General features: G+C 39.6%; 1 protein-coding gene across 1 annotated transcript; it reads right to left on the bottom strand.

Moving 5' to 3' along the window:
• Positions 1 to 9775: 9775 nt before the first annotated feature.
• rragca (Ras-related GTP binding Ca) lies at positions 9776 to 22771 on the bottom strand. Its single transcript, XM_056380868.1, has 7 exons — positions 22377 to 22771; positions 19344 to 19547; positions 17997 to 18196; positions 14376 to 14490; positions 12889 to 13031; positions 12334 to 12482; positions 9776 to 11782 (listed from the first exon to the last, which is right to left on the bottom strand). The coding sequence occupies exons 1-7, from the start codon at positions 22557 to 22559 to the stop codon at positions 11628 to 11630; spliced, it is 1149 nt and encodes a 382-aa protein (XP_056236843.1). The 5' UTR covers positions 22560 to 22771; the 3' UTR covers positions 9776 to 11627.
• Positions 22772 to 23122: the final 351 nt, after the last annotated feature.

The following is a 23122-nucleotide window of genomic DNA, read 5'->3' as shown; positions in this document are numbered from 1 at the left end:
TTGATGGGCAGGTAAAAGTAACTCACTTCCTGTGGATTTTAGAGCACCTGAAATGACTCCTCTCTTACACATTTCGTAGGTGTAAACTGTTCTAATGGTACAAAAAGTAAACCAAGTCATAATAACCCGCCCCAGTCAGTTTTAACCTGCCCAATTAAAGAGAAAGGAGCCCAATTGCAGCCACAAATAGCTGGAGGATGGTGGGATTTTTCTCGAATGCTTTTTTTTAGCAGCAATTTTGAAATATTACCCTATACTATAAACATATTGCTGATTTCCACCACCTGTATGAGTGAGAGCTATGTGCCAACTCTGCTCCCTCGGTAGTTTATATAGGGAGGCTTATAATATCATAATTGATGAATCATATTATCAAAACATTGCTCATGTGCTCTTATAAAATAAGCAAAAATGTTTAATTGGGGTCCTGCAGTGTTACATACATTCTTATTTGTTTTTTATTGTTATGTGTATTGTATGTGACTATATGTTATACCTTTACATCCACATTTACATAACATCTGAATAATGAGTCTTTCTGACCTTTAGACAAACAATAACTGCACCTCTCAGCCCAGTATATGTCATGCATATGCTGTACATATAGCTGACTCATTGTTTATAATTTGTGTTTGTGGCCAGGAAGGTGTACCTGATCAGATGAATTCTGAATGCACATGTAAGAAGTGCAAACATTTGTGTTTCTGTGCCAGTGCTTCCTGTATTTAATGTAATACTGATACGAATCCCATACAATCCACTGTAACTGCTCTCCCTTTATAATCACAGACACCATTCTGCATCAGCATCCTTCCATCCATTTTTCACCTTTTTCCTCTCCATCCCACACATTTCTGACCCTGCAACCACTACCATCAGGAGCACAAGCGCACACACTCAGGTAGACAAACACACACAAACACTGACGCAGATACAGCTGCAGGATGCAGTCCGCCTCTTCTTGCCTCTCTGTTACACTTTCTGAAAAAGTTGGATGTCACCAAACACCCACTCACTGGCATGTACTGTACATTCACACATAGAAATATACACACTGACATATATAATGTATTGTGCCTTTATGAGCATATGCACATAGCCTGACTGATCTCATTCAGATACTTTCAAGTAGAAGTCATATTATTGTGAAATAAAAGATTAAAAGAAATTCAGTAAAAAAAAGATAAAGCAAGGAAATAAGGGCAGTCAGCAAATAAATTAAGAATACATATCAACTTCCTTCTATGTGCATCTTCTTTTATTTCTCTTGAGATAGGCCACAATTTGATGCCTAACAGTCACAAGTGCACAGCACACATGACAAGTAGAGGAGGGAAGTAAAGAGAGGAGGGAAGCAAAGTAAAAGTGGGATGTGTCAAGAGACTTCTGAAAAAAAAAAAACCATGGAGACAAAAGACAGACAAAAAGAGTGAGAGGCTGAGTCTAATAAGAACCAAGAGACTGCGTGCTGGTATCTTGTGGTGCCATTTGAATACAGGGCAGCAGCAGCTGGAGTCTGTGTCGAACAGCTCTGCACTTCACACAGCATCACCATCAGGAGAGCATAGCGCTGGTAGTACTCTGCTGGAGTCTTGCGCTGCTTCACACACTCCCACAGACCAGCCTGTGTGAGCGTGTGTGAGCATGTGTGTGTGTGTGTGTCTGTGAATGACTTGGAGCTCCATGGTTCTCATTACTCAGCCACTGTAATGTACTCGCCTTTCTAGCTTACCGTATTGGGGCTGGTGTTCCCACTGTTGGCTTACAGAAAAGGAAAGGACCGGCCTCACCTCTGTTCTGAATGCATTAGCACACATCACATTTTCAATCTGGACCTCAGCATAGGTTCCCTACTGAATAGTAACAGAGTATATGCATGCAGCTGTGTGTGTGTATGTGAGAGAGAGAGAGTGTGTGTGTGTGTGTGTGTGTGTGTGCAAGAGAGAGAGAGAGAGAGAGAGGTTGCAGCAGAGTTTAAAAATACCCATACTCCTGTTCGGTGCTGATAAGTTGTGTTATGAGAAACTGCCGGGGCAGACAGCAGGGTCATTAGCATGACTGCCAGATTGAGAGGTAGAGAGGAAGGAAGCAGGGAAGGAAGGGAAGAGGAAAGAGAAGAAGGAAGAATAATACCCCAAGTTTCCAAAGTTTTTTTGAGGGAAACAAGTGAACATTCAGTAATGAGTCCACACATATAATATAAGGACAAATATCATCCTCTGACCTTTCACGCTGTCTTTCTCAGTCACTTCCAGACTTGATGATTGGCACCGTCTGTGACATCTGCCTGCTTTCATCATCTGCCACCACCAAGGTCCACTGATTCCTGATGCTCATAAAGGTAAACTTTCTTTACATTTTAGGATCCATATCTGTGTCAGTGGTGGAAGATACCTGACTTTACTTGAGTATTTCCATCAATATGTGCTTAAGATTTAATATTATAAAACATACAATAAGCTTATAGAATGAAATTGTTAACGATTGAAATGCTTGTTCCCAACCTTGGTGACCCCCTGAAAAAATATTTGTCTAGACTGGGTCTAAAGAGACAAAATTATCCAATATTCCCCCAAAAGATACAAGGCCAAAAAAATGGACAGAAATTCAATTCATTTCACTTCCTCTGTGACTCTTTGAAGGGCCCTGACCTCTAGTTTGGGAACCACTTGACTAAATTAGCTCGAGCTCAACTTGTGCATTGATGCATGAGTAATAATCAAATAATCTGATCAGTTACAGACACATTTAATTTCATTTTCCTCACCCTAATCAATGTGGCAAAGTTGTATGTGACCTAAGAATCGCTGTTTCTAATGTTCTTTTGCATTATAATCCCCCTCAAGTCCACTCCATCATCTTTAAGTCCACTTCTGCCCAAACATCCTCAGAGGCCTTTTTGACAGCTATTACAAAACTAGTCTACTGCCCAGAAACGTTCAGCACCAAGGAGGCTGTTTATTGTTTTAATAGCAGCTGCTTCAGTATTCTTTGAGCTGCTGTTGCTCCCTTCAGGAACAACAAATCAAGAAAAATAAAACTCGCATGGCTAAAGGACATGCCTGGGCTGTAAAGAGAAAACATCAAAAAAAAAAAAAAAAGCCAAACATTACTGGAAAGGCTAATAAACCCAGTGTGTCCCAAAGTGTTGTGAAGGACTTATTGCTGAAATATCATAAGCTGGTTAAGGATGCAAGAGCAAGTTTTCCTCAGATTTCATTTAGAAGAATTGTCAAGGGTCTTTCTCAGTAATATGTGCTCAGTTGTTTAACCCCACTTCTACTAATTGAACTAAATCCTCCCCTGAGAAGAGTGAAGAATTCTTAATATTCTTTGAACAAAAAACGTACAAGACTCAAGAGTTCGGCTTCCACTGACAGGGACAGTCTAACAGATTACAGGAAACAACTCAATAAATGAGTGTAGAAACTTAGTGAATACAGATGCTGCCATGCGGGTCACAAATGGTCACTGTATAGTTTGATGAGTATTGAAATGATGCACTATGGTCTTCACGGTTCCCAGATGTCATCCCGGTTGAGAGAGTATGGGAGCTTGTTACCGAGCGCTCTCCAACACCATCGTCATTCGTCCAGTGGTGAATCCAGAGCCCGACAAGGAGCAGTGGTGGCTCGTGATGGACCAACACCATAAGATGTTGATATGTTGTTTTCCTTTATTTTGTCACCCATTAGTAACAGTCTCTGGAATTTGTGGTTGTTGCAGCTGCACAACCTTTTCTTCAATTAAGAATCAGCATTACAACATGCTGAGATTTACACATCGCTGAACTAAAACAGGTTGCACCACAAAAACTAGTCATTACACAGAGATTAGTTGTTGCTATGCACACTCAGTAACAAGGTGTAAGGGTAGTTTACGGAACCAGCTGACAGCTAACATTCGCTTGCTGATTTATTTCTTGTTTAGACTGAAAGACTGAACTGACCTGCCACTTAATCCAAATTCTTTTCACTAATCATATATTGTATAATGGCAGGATTTTAAATGTTATTTTCCCAAGAATGGTCCATGTTGTGTAAGATTAAGCCAATAATGTTGTTAAATAGTCAGTTAGCTTAGCATGAATAGATATTTACCACTCATCCTAAAATGTATGAATACTATGAAACAAATACACATATTTCCACATGTATACACCTATACAAACATCATAAAATGTAAGAAGTCATACCGATATTTACAAAAAGCTTGGCAGTTAAGTTTAAAAGGCTATATCACTCTAAAAACTACAGCTGTTTCCTAGCAACCAATTTACACATTGCATTACAGTCATTACTAATGAAGACATCCTCTAAGTTTTAATAATGCAATTCTACTTAATAAATCACTAGTGTGAAATTTAGTAGTTACAAAGAAGGATTAAACACATAAATGTAGTGATCAATGAAGAGCTGATACAATCCTCATCCACTCTCACTTTCAGTTCTCCACCGCCACAGTCTATCTAGCTACTGGTGAATGTGCACAGTTTTCCTGAGGCCTTGTCAACAGCAAACCACATGCCTGCATCCAAACTGGCTCACAGCATTTAACCGAAGTTTTGTTAAAATTTGGACAAGTCCAATTGAGGTTATGAATCAAAATAACAGATTTTATTCCAAATTGGACTTTATTTTCTACCAAGTGAGTTCTTTAGTGACTGAGTATTAATCAGAACATTATTAGCATTTTTTTTTTTTTATCAATCTTTGAAATCCTTGGTTAAGCACATTTTTGTGTGTGTTCTTTTTTTTTTTTGTTAAAACACAAGCTAATACTGCTTCTCATGCCATGTGAGGGAACCATTAGAAGTAGGACACTGACCTGTTTTCAAGCACTGTAAAAACTGGGACTTAACACTCAACTCAAAACTCAAGCTTCTCACACCGAACACGGGTACAACAGCAAGACTCAACGTCATTACAACGTCACAACTGTCTGGTTTCCTCTATAACACTAATGAGCAAGCGGGAAGGAGAGAGAGAGTACCCTGATTAGTCTGGCAGCATCAGTGTCAGACACTCAGCGGGGCGTCCACAGCTCAGTGTGTTTTTCTGTGTCTGTGTGTAATGTGTATATTCAAGCATTGGTACGGCTGCCAGTCCTTGCTTTCTCTGTTGGTTTGTTTTTTTTTGTTTTTTTTCATGCCATCCCTCTATTTCTCACTTTCTTCATCTTTTCTCTCGTTCTCTAAGCTCCAAAAACTCTGATCCCTGCATTCGCTCAGTCTGGCAAATGACTGCAGGGGCTGACAATCCACTGTCAGCACGCGCCGCCACAGTCAATAACGCTGTCCCATGTCACCGCACTACACTGGCTAAAGCTCACATTTCTTATCCCTCCCAAAAAGCGCTGCTTAACAGCGCTTCTCTGCCTTTGCCAATCCTGCTAAACGCATCGCCATATCCCCCTAATATGCCCCTTCCAAAACCCCACCCTGACAAACCCCACCCTGACACGTTTTTGGTTCTCCAAATGACCAGAACATCCTTGGGTGAAGCGAATTCTGCATATTTTAAGGCCAAGAGTAGCACCCAGTGAAATTTGGGACCAAATGTGATGTGCTTTTCACGATGCCCCTGAATTCTAAGCAAGTGATGGGTGACTGATCTAGCTGTCTGTCTGTAACAAGACGGGGTCATGTAGGCTATACTCAAATACACACAGGAATTGCATACACGCATATACACACATGCATGCATGGGGTGCAGTGGAGCTCAGACAAGTGTTACCAAGAAATTGTAGTCTCCACGATAATCCACTTCTCCTCTATCGTGTTCCATTAACCTCACAGCTTACACACACACACTCCTTGTCTCAGCCCACATGGACACACACACACACACACACACACACACACACGCACGCATGTCTGTCAGTGTCAGGGCCTGTGTCGTCCAGATCCATTGTATCTGCATGAGGCTGAGATAATGGCATCTGTCGCTGCTCCTTTTGTCAGCGCTGTCCCTGGCCCCTGCTCACTGCTGGTCCCCATTAGCTGGCTGCTGGCCCGCTGGCCCCTCCACTCCACGCTCTGCTGCCTGAGCGAGAAAATACAGGAGAAGCCTGTCCCCTCTTCTAACTCCCTCTTTCGTTATCCTTCTCCCCCTCTCCTGTCTTTATCCAGCTCCTCCCACTGCTGCGGATTAAAGGTAGTTAGTTTGGTAAACTGGAGAGGTGCAAACCTAAAAAGGAGAACATCTAATGTCAGATGCTGGTTTGATAATAGATTATCAAAAGCAACAGAAGCCTGCTGTGCTGTTTCTGGTACTGTATGAGCTATACAGTAAAATGTAGGTAGATTTTTTGAAACTAGGTTTTCTCAGGGTAAATAAATTGTTTTGATACCATAACATGTCTTGAAATTACCCACCCTTTTATTCCTCTAGCATTTACCAACAGGTATTTAAAGTGTGCATCACAGATCAATCAACCAATATAGATTATTTTCATTTTCAACTGATATGCCCATAATTCTTTCCAATTAATTATTTGGCGTATTATATGTCAGAAGATAGTCAAGTGAAATCACAGCTTATTAAAGCCCAAGATAATATCCAAACAACACTGCATAACCTAAGATTTTACATTTATTATCACGTTTAACAAAGACAAGTAGCAAATTCTCCCAACTGAGATGATGGAACGAAGGAGTTTTAAGTATTTTTGCTTTAAACTTGCTTTAAGTCATTAAGGTGATTCATTGATTATCAAAATAGTTGACAATTACTTTCCTGCCCATCAGCTTGATTAGACAAAACAAGCATTTAGTTTAAGTAAAAAGCAAAATGGAGAAGGTTCATAAGAAGATGTGTCACAGAAATAACTTAAAAATCCATCAAAAAACATCAAAAACACAGGTTTGTCAGATAATACCTCATTATTTATGTAAGACTGACCAAGCAAAATTTGAATGTATATAGAATATCTACTTTTATTCAATTTCCACAACCCATACCTTCACCCTCAGGCACATCCCTGGGTATTTGTGTACCAAGGTTTTATTTTTTTTTTAAAGTTATTTTGTGGATCTCTTGCAACAGACTCACGATTTGTTTTATCATTGCATTTTGTCACTTTATGACTTACTGGGAACTTCATAACTTTTCAGACGTATGCTGTTGAGAGCTGTTGTGTTTGCAGAGCGTAGCACAGTAATGTCAGACAATCTCTAAACTGCCCATCTCAGCACCAACTCCCCTTGTCTATGCTGCATAATTGCACTCACTGGAGCTGCATTGCCTTACAATATAACAAATGAAGTCTGTATTACATTTGTCACCTATCCGAGACGTCTCACTTAGTCACATCATTTTCCCCTCGTCTCTCATAAGCATGGCTAATAAAATGTAAAGATGGGAGATAATACACCACTGACTGGGTTTTATTAAGAACGTAAAGGCAATATCATTGTAGTAATGATAGTAAGACATCTAAGATGAAGGGCGGGCCGGCGGACGGAAGTCAGCGTGACATCACAGGCAAAACTATGTTCTGCTCGCGTTATTTCATTATTGGTTAAGCTTCCTTATTAGGGACAGGGGGCGAAGCAGTGTTGCCTTTGATAAAGCAAGGCAATTTCAGGAGCTGCTACAGTGCCAAATTACAGTTGTACATCATGCAGCTCGCTCTCTACTGCTTCCTCAACTTCACCTCAGTCTTCCTTCTCTCCAGCACACTCTGTATCTGGAAGTACTCTGTATTTGATGTTGATCTCCATGTTGCCTGCACTGTGAAGCAGAAAGACTGAAAGAAGAGTGATGAGCAACAGCTGAAGCAGCAGACAACAGCCCCATCTAGAGACTGTGCTCAGTCACTGTATGACTGAGTGGATGTCTGATGATCCAGGTGCACTAATAGTCGATATTGTCAATATTAAGATATGATTTTATTGATTTCTTGTTCAGAATTTTGGCTTCAATCAGTCTGGACATTTATTCTAACACGATTCGTGTGTTGTGTTTGTGTTATTTAAATTCAACATGGGTTGCTGATATGACTCATGCTATTAAGTGAACGCCTTCATCAAGAATGAACAGACAAAGATAAAAGATGCTCAGGATAAAAGCATCTATCTAGCAATTAGTTAGTCAAGATCAGCTGGAAGCCAAGTCTAACCTTTCGCACTGCTGTCTTACACTATAATGCACACACTTTACACACTTAACTGTTCTGTAGGTTGGTAACGCTGCTATCTGCAGACACAAGACACTTCAACCTTAAGTTTTGTATTCATCTTTTTGAACTGAAACTTAATTGGGTCCTCATTTTATTTGTTGCATTTTATAGTATTGCTATTTATGTTGTTGTATAGTCTTTGGTGCCGTCTATTTTAGTTTTTTCATCCTTTACTTATATATAGTAGATGTTCATAATTTATACCATATTGTAGTTTTGTTGGAAGTCTTTTAAAGTTATCTATTTATGCATCTGTTCTTGCATTTCTAAGGCTGTGACACTCGAATTTCCCTGTGTGGGATCAATAGAATTTATATTATTTATCTTATCTAAGTTAAAAGGACAATGGAAATTACCCTAGAATAGTCTGAGTAATTTCACCTGCATCTATCCTGAGGTCTGCCTTGCACTGAAGTCAAATGACCTTCAAAACATCATAAACATGACCTCTCTCCTTCTCTGAATATGAAGTGACTTGCGGATAAACAAACCATCAGGTTGACAGCCTAACCTATCTGCCATTAGCCCGTCGAGATATCACACTTTGCTTTAATTCACCATCTTTCAGAGTGTCACACTTTATATTCCTTGGCATGGGTAGGCTACATGCGGATGCATAATTTATCTCAAATTAGCGCCTATTTGAGTAAGCATCAAAGCAAGGCGGCTAAGGTTGGAGGAGAGCTTAAGGAACCGCAGGGAAACCATCACCAGGATTAATGCGGGAGATTTTTATAAGAAATTACTGGCTTAATGAAGTGGATAAAAAAGCTGTCAGTGTTTTATTGCATCTAAATTGTGTGGAAGTGGTGTTTAGCTGTCTCGCCTACTCCCCACATAATGGGTCGTGACAGTAGCTGTGAGGCTTATTTAACTTAACTGGTGAATAACTTGCATGGCGAAGCTATTCACAGAGTTGTTTTTATATGCACTAAACCAGAAAGGGGATTTTTTTTTTTTCCTTTTTTTTTTTCGCCTCCCCATTCTCACTCATTATAACGCCACGTAAACAACAGCAAAATCAAGAGAACTGACAGTTAACAGTCGATCTGGTTTCATATTAGCAAAGGTTAAAAAGGTCACTTAGACTGTTAACATATAGAAAATATCCAGTCGACATGAACTTGACTTCTTCATAAATTAGATGTGAGCTAAAGCCTATGTTTCGTCAATACTGAGTAATCCAATTTACCCTACGGTTATGCTCATACTGAAGGTCCAGTTAATCAAACAGTTCTTCTTTCTTCTTACTAAAGCTTCTGACATTTATAGTCCAACTTGAACAGGGTGTGTAATTCAGCATACAGGTTCAGCAAATGTTGCATGCTTACTGTAAATTTTACAAGCATCAAAACAGTCGCTGAGGTTGGAGAGGAGGCAGAAATGAATGACAATACGAGCGAAGGGAAACACTTGAGCAGTCCTCCAGCGCCATCTTGTGTTTGATTGTTGATCTGCATCATATTAGATGGTAAGAAACAGACTGCTGAAGAGAATCTGAACATGTTCCTGCTCCTTAAATACCAGTGGTAGATGATTTGGTTACTGAAATGACTTTTTGTTCCTTTGGACCAATTATTACAATAACAAAAACAAAATTTAAATTTTCATTTATTTCACACAGTATAGCTCACAATACATGAAGTCAATCATCCATCAAGCTTTGATGTGCAAGTGTTTATTTGCAGGTGACTGATAATGACAAGGTTGAGAAGATTTTGGGGCATGTCTGAAGAAGCTGAGTTATTTGAATACTTTTGCCGAGTAAAAACCAGAACGCCTTAAAATCTGGAACATGAACTGCTCAGTTTTACCCTGCTAAGTTATCATGATAACATTTACGAGTCAGGTTTCTAGACAGGATGCAGCCAGTCTGAGTTCTCTGATATAAACAAACAGACCAATGCGGGCATGACTGTCTTATCTTGTCACCCTGATGGCAAAAAGCAAATCTGGTCTTTTTTCTTCTCCTTTGTATTTAACTGTCTTGATTAGTTTCACTTCCTTACTTTTAAATACAAAGAGAAGTGGTATGGTTGAAAACAATAGAAGTTGACAAAACACTGATGTATGCATGCTTGGAATGGGTACATTTTGTTTTTTTTGTGAATCCTACTGATTAGAGCCAAACTAAATACAAAACATGGATTAATAATTTTGGGCAGGGTTGGAACTGTAGGTGGAAAAACATGCAAGTTTTTAACCAGTTCATACCATCATCCCACACAGTCAATCTGGAGTGTGAACCCCTCCATCAGTCCGCACATCAGCCAGACCTAAGACATTTTCTAAGATGGCAACAAATGAGGGTTTAATCATGGTATTTTTTAAAATAATTTCACTGTTTCGGAATCATTTATTCATCTTGGCAGTGCTTTTGTAAAGACCATTTCCAAATTTCCAGCAAAACTCATCAGAAAGTCAATCAAAAGCTTGATTTTCAGTGGAGCACACACAGACAAGTTACTTTCACTGATTGAAGAGTTTTAATTACGCTAAGCTGCTGTTATTGAGAAGAAGGACATATAGCTTTCCATAAACATCCCTCTCCAGTACAGACAAGGAGCCTAGTCTGGGATCTCATCAAAACCTTTCGTTCACACACACGCACACATACACACAGGCGCACACATACTCACACACACACACACACACACACACACACACACACACACACACACGACCGAGTTAGTTATCGACAGCACAATCCCTTTGTAGACTGCTCACAAAACCTTGTTTTCCCTTCACAAGTGAAACCAAAAAGCGAGTTTTGGGCAGCATTCAGGTAGGGTGAGGTGAGTGGTGGAGAGAGAAAGCTTGCACTGCAGTCAAGCTTTATCTACATAAGGCCATCTCTGAACATGTGTGGGTTAGGACTAGCAGTTCACATCCGCCATCTCTTTTTTTTTGTGTGTGTGTTTTTTTTTTTTTTTTCTTCTTTTTAAATCAGCACAGAAGTGGTCAGGGTGGATTCATCACTAGACAGATTCCTGCGAACTGTCATCACAGCTCGTCCATAGCAAGAGGTTACAACAAGGGTTTGTTTTCCCTCCTCACATTGTTCGTACAGAGAGACCAGCAGCTAAATATCACAGTCTTTGACCGCTTTAGGAAATCCCAAGAGAGAGACTGAACACCTTTTCCTGTCCAAGTGCAGTTGTACTCTCTTGACTTCCTCACAGTCAACACGGTGCTTTGCATTCGCCTGTAACGGATGCTTGAATTTCCCTTCCATCCCAGCTTGAGAAGCCTGACCCCCTCGGTGCTCCAGTGCTGCTCCCACACTCTCCAGCCATCTCTCAGTGCTTTAGGTGCTGGGAGCAAGGGATTGTGATTGGCGCACCAGAGAGCCCACAGTTTAGTAGTCTGTCCTCTACAGGCTCCCTGGCTCTTCTCTGTCTTTCCTTCCCTCTACCCTCTTTTTATTTTTTTATTTGCATCAGTGTCTAGACAGTGTTGCGCGGCGTGCCATTCAATGCAACAGCCTTGTTGCAGGGTGAGCCCACAGCCTGGGAGCCCATTGGACGCTGGGTGGAAACGCCCACCTCGAATACTTCATGGATGGCCTTCCGGAAACAGTGGAAGTTGTAGTCTATCAATCCTAAGAAAGCAAGAAAGATAAGAGTAGTTAATACTTTATTTTGACGTTAAATTTCCTCTCTGTAATAATATCTGCAAACAAAATCAGTCAAAAGTCTGGTAGATCTAATTATGTCATGACCAGAACAAAAACACATAACATTTAGTGAAAGTGAAGAATTTTTCAGACGAATTGCACCATTGATTTAACAGATGAAGATCAGTTTGTAGTAGTGCAAAGGTTGTGAAAACAGTTTCTTTGTGGCATTTAAGGGAGTCAGGATATCTCAGCCTCTGTTACTTCACTTTTTACCAATCTTATCAAAATCTGTCTCTTGTAAGTTGTAACTTCCTAATTTTCCCTTCAGTGTACTTAATTGCAACACATTACAATGTATAGATGTTCTTGTCTTGGCTTCACCCACTCTACATACATGTAGATGCGCACTCGGTGCGACGCTAGAATAACGTAGGAGAGAGAAAATATGAAAACACTTGACTCAAGCCACAACATCATTAGCCAAATTAAGCCAAATGAGGTGCAGAGGATCACAGATTTCCCTGACAGCTAACCTTTGCGCTCAAAACTTTCTTCTCGCAGGATGCAGACAAGGGCCAGGAACTTGGTGACCTCTTTCAGGTACAGCACAGTGGTGTTGTTGAGCTTGATGATGGCCATGGACTCCTTGTCGTAGGCACTGCCGCTGCCATCCTCCCTCAGGCTAGTGTGGCACAACAAAACACCATAGCATTTAGGGGAAAATGGAAAATAAATTGCAGCTTGCCAATGATGTCATTAATTAAGCAAATAAATGCATAAATGAAGTTATGCTTCAATAAAAGCATCATCAGACAACACATGGGTGAACTCTATATCTTAAAGCATTAACAAATTAGAGGGAGAGTAAATTAAACATGCTTTTTTATTTGTTTCAGTATTTAACATGCAAATTTATACAGAAAGTTAATAAATCTACTCTATAGATACTCTTACCTATGTTTGCAACTCATTTATTATAGAGTTCGCTGTTAAATTGAATGAGGTTGTGTGGAAAGCATTGGCATAACCCAACTCTGACCTCTCTGATAAATTGCTAATGTACAAACAAGCAAACAAAACGCACTCACCCATAGATGCAGGAGACGTCAATGACCACATCGATCATATCACAGCACAGCTCATAGGACTGCATGTCTACAGGAGAGCTGTCTGTGGCGATGTAGATCTTACTGACCACATCAAACAGAAAGGCCTTCTCTATCCCTGAATTCTGTCAGCGACAAAAATGAGGTGAAGGAAGGAGAGGAAGAGAGATGAAGGCATGAGAGACAAAGACGAAGGGGAGTATTAGGAAATTGCATTGTGGTAAAGAAACACAGGACTAATATCTGATGAGTTACATTGGACCTGATAATAAAACTGTAAGGGTGGGCGATATGATGACATGTGGATAAAAAAAATTTGGCAACTGTCAAGAGACATTTTTCATCAGAACATTAGGAAATTGTTTTATCATCTTATTGTTTCATTTTCCTATAATCTTTACACCATGGTAGTTATCCCTTTCATATCTCTGGGTGTGCAGTATTTAGGTCACAAATCAATGACAACGACCGCTTTATGTTGATTTTGGATTCTCATACGATTTTGGATCAATGTGATAATGGAAACACTTTGATTTGACAGGTAGTCAATTAGCTCGATTAGACAAAGACAGACATTTCCTGTCATTGATTTCATCCATTATCTCAATTTACTTTCCAGAAGTTTTCAATACACATGGTGAAATGAGCCAAAAGCTGTGCGAGCATATGGAAGCCAAGTCAAATTATGTTTTGTCTTATCAGTGATCGGTAACGGTCTCCATAGGAACCCTCCCCCACCTTTTGGTACATTTCACTGTGACACATGTAAATATATTGATATTGTGATATAAGGTTATACAGTCAAACTCAGTGCTCTTTGAAGTATTTCTTCATTGCTTAACCATGAAATATATCATCTATACTATGTGTGTATGTATGTATTTATGTATCTATAAAGTCTATAATAGTATATAATTTATATACAATGTTTTGGAGATGTATTGAATCAACTTGAAGGATGTAGTTTGTGGTGCTGTTGAGCTACGTGACATTATACAGAGAGGTGTTTATGTTTAGCCTTCCCTCATTGATATAAATCGAGTGGACAAAATAATAGAAACACCTGTCGCAGCTATGTCAACTCTCTGGATACATTAAATCCTGACAAACTACATAAAAAAAAACATACAATTATTTGCAGATACTATGTGAAGAAGGACTGCTTGTTGTTCCTTGATCATGTCCTGAGATAAATCTCTGCCAGTGGTCTTTTGGGTTTTACGAAGACTGACACAATTCAAAATATGTTGCTAACAATGTGTGTGTTAGAAATCCTCAGCCTCATAAAAAGATTAGTGTTACAATCATGGCATCAAAACACTGTAAGAGAATCAGAGGAACTGTTAAGCATGAAGTGGCATCAATGCTTTCAGTGACTCACATTCAGTCTGTCGCACATAAATCATGGTGTCAATGACAACGTTACTAAAAAAGGTTGGTTGACCAAGAGCTCATGTTTGTCTACTTACAGAAATAAAGATGTTTAGGAGGTTCTCCAGAGTGGGGAGTTGAGGGATGAGCTTCTGCACCACTTTGCTGAAGGCCTCAAAGATGGAGTGGTCATAAATACTTGTCAGGTAAAAGCTGAATGACATAAATATAAAAAAAAAAAAAAAAAGAAGAAGAAGAGGTGAATAAGCCGTTACTAAGCTGTCACTTCTCACTTCCTCAAAAAGCATATGGAAGCAGGTAAAAATACAGAAAGTCACAAGATCACATGAGAAACAGATGCTGGATGGTAGAAAAAAAAAAAGGGTCTGAAGTAAAACATGTAAACCTGATTCAGACATAAAAACACAGGAATGAAAATAAAATTAACAAAACTGATCTCATATGACTGCAGCAAAACCGGACACACATGATTTATAGACGTTGGTTACTAAGATATATAAATAAAAGGCCAGTGTCTGAGGAAACCAGTGGATTGAGCCAAATGGAACTGTCTGCATCCACTTGGCAGAAGCTCAACTTTACAAAGTACCAAAGAGCCACAAGGCAGAGCAAAAAAAAAAAAAAAAAAAAGCCCTCTCAGCTCCGCTATATATCCAGGACCGCCATGGCTGTCTAACCGGAATAAACAACAATCTCACCCCACATAAAACACAGTGCAGTATGTGCCAACAGAGCCCTAGCATCAACAGTAAAGCTGCTGCAGAGCTGACCGAGCTCAACCAGGACAACCTGTTTTATGCGCTACACAACACATTTAGACTCTACACACAGTGTCAGGGCAAAGGCTGTAATTAACGATCATTTTTAGTTTTTGATCAGGGCTCCAACAATCTATTTTATTATTGAGCAACCTACAGATTACGTTTTAATCAATTGATCTTTTTGTCTATTAAATGTCATAAAACAGTAAAAAAAAAAATAATAATAAAAAAAAAAAATAAAATAATAATAATAATAATAATAATAATTTTCCCAAAACTTAAACCCTTTAAAAACCTTAAAACCCCTTAAAAACTTGTGCAATTAAACTTATTATCAAAATTGTTACCCAACTAATTCTCTTTATATCAACAAATTGGTTATTCTTCCAGCTTTATTTTCAATTAACTTGGTGATGACTTGCACTTTACTTGAAAAACTTAAACAATTACTGTATTATCAATACAGTCATCAATTAGCTTTCTGTCTATTGACTAAGCCATTAACCAAGTAATCATGGCTTTTGATTGGACCATTTCCTCTCGTTATATGACGCAGTAAAAGTGTCAGTATTTTCCATACAAAACAACAAATCAAATCACTAAATCTCCTACAGCAGTTAATGGTGTGAATCACTGCAAGTGTACGTCAGCCTTATTTCTACATCTTACATATGTCCGCCCTTTGGAGCCCGAATCATAACAGCTATGGTATCTGAAGAACGGGTCATCGATTCCTCATTAGGAGGTCAGGGAGGAATCTCACAGTAATGCTCAAGAGTATGCAGACCATGCACATGCACAGGCTACTGTGTATGTAACAGAGGAAATTAGCATGAACACTAAAGCCTCTCACAGGGTTTCTGTAGGGTTCATCAAGTTAAATGTAAGACTTTTTTTTCATACCACATGGAATGCAACACCTCAGTCATGGTCACACACATGGCCAAAGTATTAAAGTAAAATGGAAAGACAGAAGGAGCAATATGGTATAGAATTACTTACTATCATAATATCAGATAATGTCAGAATAATCCCACCTTTAGTTTGTAACTGTAACGTAACATAATGTCTCTCGAGCTCCTGCAGTACGGATACATACTACATTACTGCCTATAACAGGCATGAGATAATATTGAAGCCAATAATTCATTTCTGCTGTGGTAAGCAATTGTGATGAATTCCAACAGGGGGATTAAATTGCAGGTGACATGCATCCGATGTGACGATGTTGCTCTACATGTGCAGATTCAGGTTTTTTTTTTAGGATGCTCTGTCAATACAATCTAATTTTCACTCTCAAACTTGACACAGATTTGTTGGTGTGAGAGTTGTGACTGGCTGGACTCTGTGCTGACATGTTAACACCTACACGTGTTACAGTAGCACAAAGTTGTTGAAATCCAGAGAACTGCTGAGAAAAAAAAATGCTGAATAAATGTATTTAACTTAACAACACTTACAAATAACCAATCTGCTTCCTTGTATGTGTGACAACTTCTTTCTTTTTTCTTTCATCTGCATAAAGTTCAGGGAAGCCACTTACGTCAAACAGGTAGAGACGGCTCGTCTCTCACAAAGGGAACATAAAGACTGTATCACGAGATGAGCTATATCAGAGAATTCAATTCTCATTTATTATTAACATTCTTGGATAAAAATGTACATCGTTCAAACATGCAAGAGAAAAAAAACTTGGAAACCAGGTTTCCTTCATAGAGAGCTGGCCCATCATCACATTCAGATAATTTTTTTTAATCTGACGTTGCTGAACAGACCACAGTCTCAAACTTACTCTGCACTGTCACTCAGGAGCATCGTTTGGTGGCCTATGAGCACTGTGTTAAAATGTTTTGACTTTACCTGTGCTGAATTCAGGGCTCCGTTATTTAAACCGGCAGAGAGTGAGCTTGACCTGGTTGATCTTTCTCTGCCACTGTGTTGTTCACATGTTAAAAGGAAATCAAACCAGCTCTAAAAATAAATGCACTCTGCCACGTAGGATGTTTGATCCTCTTCACCCACTCCATCAAGTGGAAGAAATGTCATTACAGCTGAGGAGGTTTCTCTGGAGTTTAGTGACATTCAGCCAGAGAAGCTAAACTGAAGTTAGCTTCGTAAACAGACTGAATCTGGAAATGCTTATTTCAAGGGGATTTAAGGTTTCTGTTCAGCTGCTGTACCAACCTGTTAGAGCTCATTTCTAAGCTGCAGCTGTGTATTTGATAAGATTTGGAAAATGTGCTGAACAAAGAAGCAGCAGTACTGTTAAGCTTTAATTCACTGTTTGCTGCGACTTAAAGTCCTGCTGTGCAGGTCTGTATCTGGTGCATTACTCAGCTGTTTTTTTTCCCTGATGTATGAGTTGCCTCAATTTATGTAAACATCCACACAATGGTTAGTTAACTGGATTTGGACCAACTTTTGTGTTGGTCCATTGTTTAGCTTAACCTAATTCAACCTACCTCTTTCTTGCAGTGTTACTTTGTGTGTCTGTGCTTTTTTCAATAAGTATTTTAAAATGAATAATGCAATACAGAAAATGTGCAAATAAACAATACTTTGTCGTATTTGCATTATGTATCAGGCCCTTGTTTATTATTACTAAAATATTTTTATTTTTATCATTAACTTGAGTTGCTTCATCTTACCCATGATTGTAGAAATATTTTTCCCTCTTTCTTACAAAATGTATATAATTGTGTATAATTTTTATATTAAAAAGGACTTATAAGAAAAGGAGAAGGGCCTGCTCTCATGGCAATGCAGTAATGAGAACAGTGTGTTTGCATGCACTTGTGTGTCAAAATGACAATGTCAATACCAACGTCTGATTGCACAGGTAGCAGGGAAGAAATCATTTCTTCTTTAGCCTTGTACAAATGTAGTGAAGTAGAAAATGTGAAAAGTAAAATAATAAAATGTGGAATGAAAACGTACCTGAGATGCAGCTTCTCTAAGCTAGCGTCAGCCAGATCGTCATTGGCTCTCTGGTGGATGTCTCTCTGGGTCTCGATCTTGTGATCGTCTGACAGGCCGTCCACTTTGTGGATAAAAACCTCAAAGTTAATCTCTGGATTTACCCTGTAGGCCCGCGACACAGTGAGGTGGAGCCTGCCCAGAGCCTCCACATAGTCATCCTAAGAGGAAGAAAGTAATATGTTAATACACATGTGAATTATGTACATCTTTGCACAAACTGAATCATAAAACTGCCCATAAATGCATTACAAAAATCTACCCTACAGTCCTTATTTTAGATGACAATTATCTTCTATGACAGCATTCGTGCACATAATCACCATATCATTAATTAATCGCCTTTGTTGCTGCTAAACTGTCAGCATAGTTAAAACAATTGAGACCAAAACAATTAAGCCTCGTTAAACATTTAGATACCTCACATCTCTCAAAACTGCATATGACGATCTTCTGCTTGGATGAACCTTGATAACGGCCATTTAAAGTGATTCATTGCAGCTGCTGGTTATACAACAACAATGCCGCAGCAGATTCCCATAAATGAAATGAACAAGAAAATCAAGATGTGCTGCCTATTAAAAGGTGTTACAGTCACAACTTGCTCTTCTGTGAGCTGAGCCCAGGGCGATTACTGTCTGCTGCTCCAGGACATAGTGATGTGTAAGTCCAGGTATGAGGAAACGCACCACTGCATTGTCTTCCAAAACAGCAAGCAAAACAGCGAAAACAACTCTGCTCAGATATTGCTGTGTGACCAACTGCTGAAACTAATTTAATCTGATGCACCTCCTTGAGTAGAAATAAACCCTGCGATCAGATCAGCTGTGGCTTACATCGTGGCTGAGATTACTTCTTGAAAGCACTTATGGTTATGTGGATAGCATTGGCATAAAAGCCGAGGCAGGTAATTGTCTTTTATTCTGGCTATTCCAGCTGCTCATCACCGAGTTCATTCCTCAGGGTTGAAAGGGGCTTCTACAGTACTTTGCATACAGTAACAGTCAGTGACCACTAAAATACGTTGTTTTCTTCTTCTATGCAGTTATAAAATGGAAAATATATACATGAAAGTGAGCCACAATAGTGTCAGATTTCCTATTTGTGAAATGAAACGCCAAGTCACTGCCCACAAGGCAAGAGGAAAAGCAAAGATCAATACCTTTAGTCAGCATATTTGAAACACGACTCTGGTTACTTCCTATGCTCAGAGCCAATCGAACAATACAGTGCGTTGCTGTGAAACAACACAGTCACTTCCTGTGTTTACGGCTATGTCAAATGAACCATTGTTTTTCTGTTCTTCACCTGAGCATCAATGACAAATATCAAAGCCCCGGTTCCTCTGAAGATCATCTCATAGTCGAAGGTGGGGTCGAAGAAGTCAACTTGGCCTGGGAAGTCCCAGATCTGGAAATTGACGAATGAGCTGCTGGATATGTCGTCCTTGTAGATCTTGTTGGTGCTCTCCAGGAACAAGGTCTCATTGGGAGACATTTTGTGGAAAACCACCTAAAAATAAGAGATGGGTTTATCTTGAAGTAGAACAAATTCAAATGACTTGTCCCTGGGATTTGTTGCAGGGAGTCCAGAGACCTAATACCAACTTAGAAAGTGTGACACAAAGTAACACTGCATATACATGAATACAATTTGTTCTTATTATACAGTGTCACACTCATCCTACAGTCAATTTGTTATCTAATCCCCAGACAAAGCTTTAGCCAAGTGAACATGAAAACATTGGACAGGAAAGTAATGATAAAACAGCTGAGCTACTTATCACACCTAACGAAATTAGAGTTCCCTTGTGTAATCATACTCTGCTATGGTGAAGATTGGAAATAATACAATTTATAACCGTTACCTACACGTCATCTGTTAACGACACAAACAATGACTATATTTATTTAAACATGTATTTAAAACTGAAACAATTACTCAATTAGCAGACAATCCCAGGGTTTGGAGTGAGAGACCTAACTTGGCTTTTCAGACACACTGTGCGGTCTCTTCAATGTGTAATCTCTAGCCACCTTTTGCTTTTTGATTTGTATTGATATCAGTTAAGTTACTGTTCAACATTTGTGTTAAAATGGCTGAAACTTTAAACATTTTGTTACACATGCTTTTGAGAATAGTGAGAAATTAGTAATACAGCAAATAACTTTAACAAATGATTTTATATATAGAATACAACTTTTTGAAGAAGTGTTTAAGGATTTTCTTCAGAGTTACACAGATAGAGATGTGTTATGTCACTGTCACGCGTTACTATATTTTGACTGGTGCTATGATTCCGGCACAAAGACATCATCCGGATGTCACATGCAGAGCAAAAGGGAAAAGGGCAAAACTTTGCAGACTCAATGGTCTGATGCAACACGTCACTCTATATTCAGCATTTTGCAGTGGCATGCTTTCAAACAGCAGAAGCTAAGACTGTAGCTGTAAAGCCAAGAGTAGTTTAGGGTTGATCAAAGTCTTGCTCTACTGGATACAGTAAGAGGTAGAAAATAAATTGCACTGGGTAATGGTGGAGGACCTGGGAGCGTTCGCTTCACCACTGCCATGTTGAATCAGTGTGTGGGCCACAGAGGTCACAGGCCAATGAACCAGCAAAAAGCCAAATCACATGTTTTTCAGCCCATACTAGAGGATTACTGGGGAACATTAATCAGGGGCTTGAGGGTGTGTGGATTACTGAAAAACAGAACATGTGTGCATGTGCACTTCAGTACAGAGAAGTGCAATTCTTTACTTTTATTTCCTCCAGGCATTGTCTTTAGGATAGGCTCCTGGCATGTCACGCTATATCTAGCCTGATTCTACTTCCCCCTTGTATTTTAACATGAATAATAAAATATCATAGGAGGGAACAAATGCATCTCATCTATTATTCAACCACGGTGCTAGTCTGGAAGTGGCAGAGTTGAAGGATGTGACGGAGACAGCTAACTTTGCTGTACGAGTTTGTGTTCAAATCAAGGCCGTAGGCAACAACCTCAAACCCCCACCCCCAACAAAAAAAAAAAAAAACCCTAGTCACTCTATGAGTCAGTTGGTTTTTCGTAATTTGATTAATTGGAAAATTGTTAGGGAATTTCCACGACTGAAGTGCAATATCAACTACGGCTAATTTTATGACCATGTCATACCATTTTTATTGTCTTCACATGATGTATATTTTCAATAAAATTGTATTTTATCAAACTGTGGAAAAGCTAACGCTAATTCACTATGATTCTTGCATGGGAGTCCGATTTTCCTGCAATGTTTTATAACATCGTAAAAAATTATTACACTTTTATGAAATAAAACATTAAGCTTCATCTACTAAGTAAATTGATTACAAGACAAGCTGCTCCAGGATCTGCGTGATTTACCACCTCAGGTAAACACTTTTCTGGGAGGAGACCCTGGGAGTACTGGCTGCTCTGCACTAGAGCTGAAACAAAACTAATCTGCAACTACTTTGACAGTCACTTAATTGTTTCTGTCAATTTTTTTTAATCAAAAATGCCAAATATTTGATGGCTGTGTGAGGATTTGCCACTTTTTCCAGTCTTACGTTGCAGTAAACTGAATATCTTTGGGTAGTGAACTATTGGTTGAATGCAAAAAAGCAGTTTGAAGACATCACCCTGGACTATGGGACGTTATTATACAGACCAGACCAAAACACTGAAGCAATTCATCAAATTATTGCAGCGCCACTCTGGACTTGGGAACCTGGGACACATAACATGTTTATGTAGGAGGGGGGACTGTGGGGGCCCAACAAATTTGAACCCCCCCTCCCCCCTAGCGAGTTAATCCGGCCATGATTTACATGCATGGGCAGAGAGGATGTTGTCCAAACTGAGGGTGCTGTACTGATTTGAAACTAAGTGTTAGGTTTTGAGAATGGAAGGTGTGGTCGCTGTGCTGTCATGTGAGAGCCACACATCAGACCTGCCCTTTGCCTCACAGCTGGGTGGGACTAAGATATATTTGGCATGTTGGACAAGTTGTTAACTTAATAGTCACATGCTGCACATCCACATATTGGTACAGATACACCAAGCGTCTCTGTCCACCTGGTTAATAATTCACTGCTAGAGCTAAACTAAGCTACCTCTGAAGGCTAACTTAGCCATTAGCTGCTGGGAGAACGGTTTTAATTGCACTTCTTTCCTTCTCGTGTGCCCAGACATGTTATCTGCTGGTAGATAGCTATCATCACTTGCGACATGCTAAACTCACTCGCTAGCTCTTCAGGCTAACCTCTCATTGACTTGCGTGAAGCAGAGGAAGGCGCCGCTCGCCTCGAAAGGCTAACACTTTAACGCCTCTTCCTACCTTCTGTATCGATGACTTGCCACTTCTTCTCAAACCCATGAGCAGGATTCTGGGTTTGCTGTCGGACGGAGCCGGGCTGTCCTCGATGTCGGCCTCCTCTTCACCGTAACCGAAATCTTTGGGGAACGAGTCCGCTACCCCGTAGCTGTCAGCCAGCTGTTCCACATCGTACTGAATCGACATTTTGACCCAACGACGGTCGCTTCCCCTATTCCCCCCCGTACTTGTCAGTCACCACACCCGTGTTTATATCAGACGATCGGTATGCAACATAAACTAACGCCAGACAATGAAAATAGTTTGTCAATAATGCCCTGGCTACTCAGAAACACAGAGCGTGATCCCACACATTTCCTTAGGATTTCCTCTCCCCTGAAAAAAACTCGCCCTTTGGTCCCGCCCCTTGATTCTTATTCGCTGTCTGTGTTACAATTCGAAAAGTGATTGGTCAAACCACCTGCCACTCTACCGATGTTTGTCGCTGTCACCTGACTAGTACTCAGACTTGTTTTGTGACCTATCACCCGAATAAGAAGCAGATACGCACTCTTATCACTGCTTTTCAAAATCCGCTCAAGTATGTAGCAATAACACATTATTTATACACTTGATTTCCTTGAAAAATTGAACATTTCATAAAGGTTGTTTAAAACAAACCAAATAGAAAGTGAATAGTAATGGTGTTACGCGATATCACCAGCAGATGGCGACAGACACCCACTACAGTTAGGTTGAGGATTTCAAAG

The sequence above is a fragment of the Seriola aureovittata genome, chromosome 7 (assembly GCF_021018895.1).
Source record: "Seriola aureovittata isolate HTS-2021-v1 ecotype China chromosome 7, ASM2101889v1, whole genome shotgun sequence".
Classification (NCBI taxonomy): Eukaryota; Metazoa; Chordata; class Actinopteri; order Carangiformes; family Carangidae; genus Seriola; species Seriola aureovittata.
This window is presented reverse-complemented; position numbering and strand designations above follow the sequence as displayed.

What these genes read in the sequence shown, in the direction of transcription:
- rragca (XM_056380868.1), bottom strand. Translation starts at nt 22,559, where the DNA reads ATGTCGATTCAGTACGATGTGGAACAGCTGGCTGACAGCTACGGGGTA. An exon ending in GCAAGTCATCGATACAGAAG is followed by an intron (nt 19,548 to 22,376) that starts GTAGGAAGAGGC and finishes TCTTATTTTTAG; the next exon opens with GTGGTTTTCCACAAAATGTC. An exon ending in TTAGAGAAGCTGCATCTCAG is followed by an intron (nt 14,491 to 17,996) that starts GTACGTTTTCAT and finishes TATGTCATTCAG; the next exon opens with CTTTTACCTGACAAGTATTT.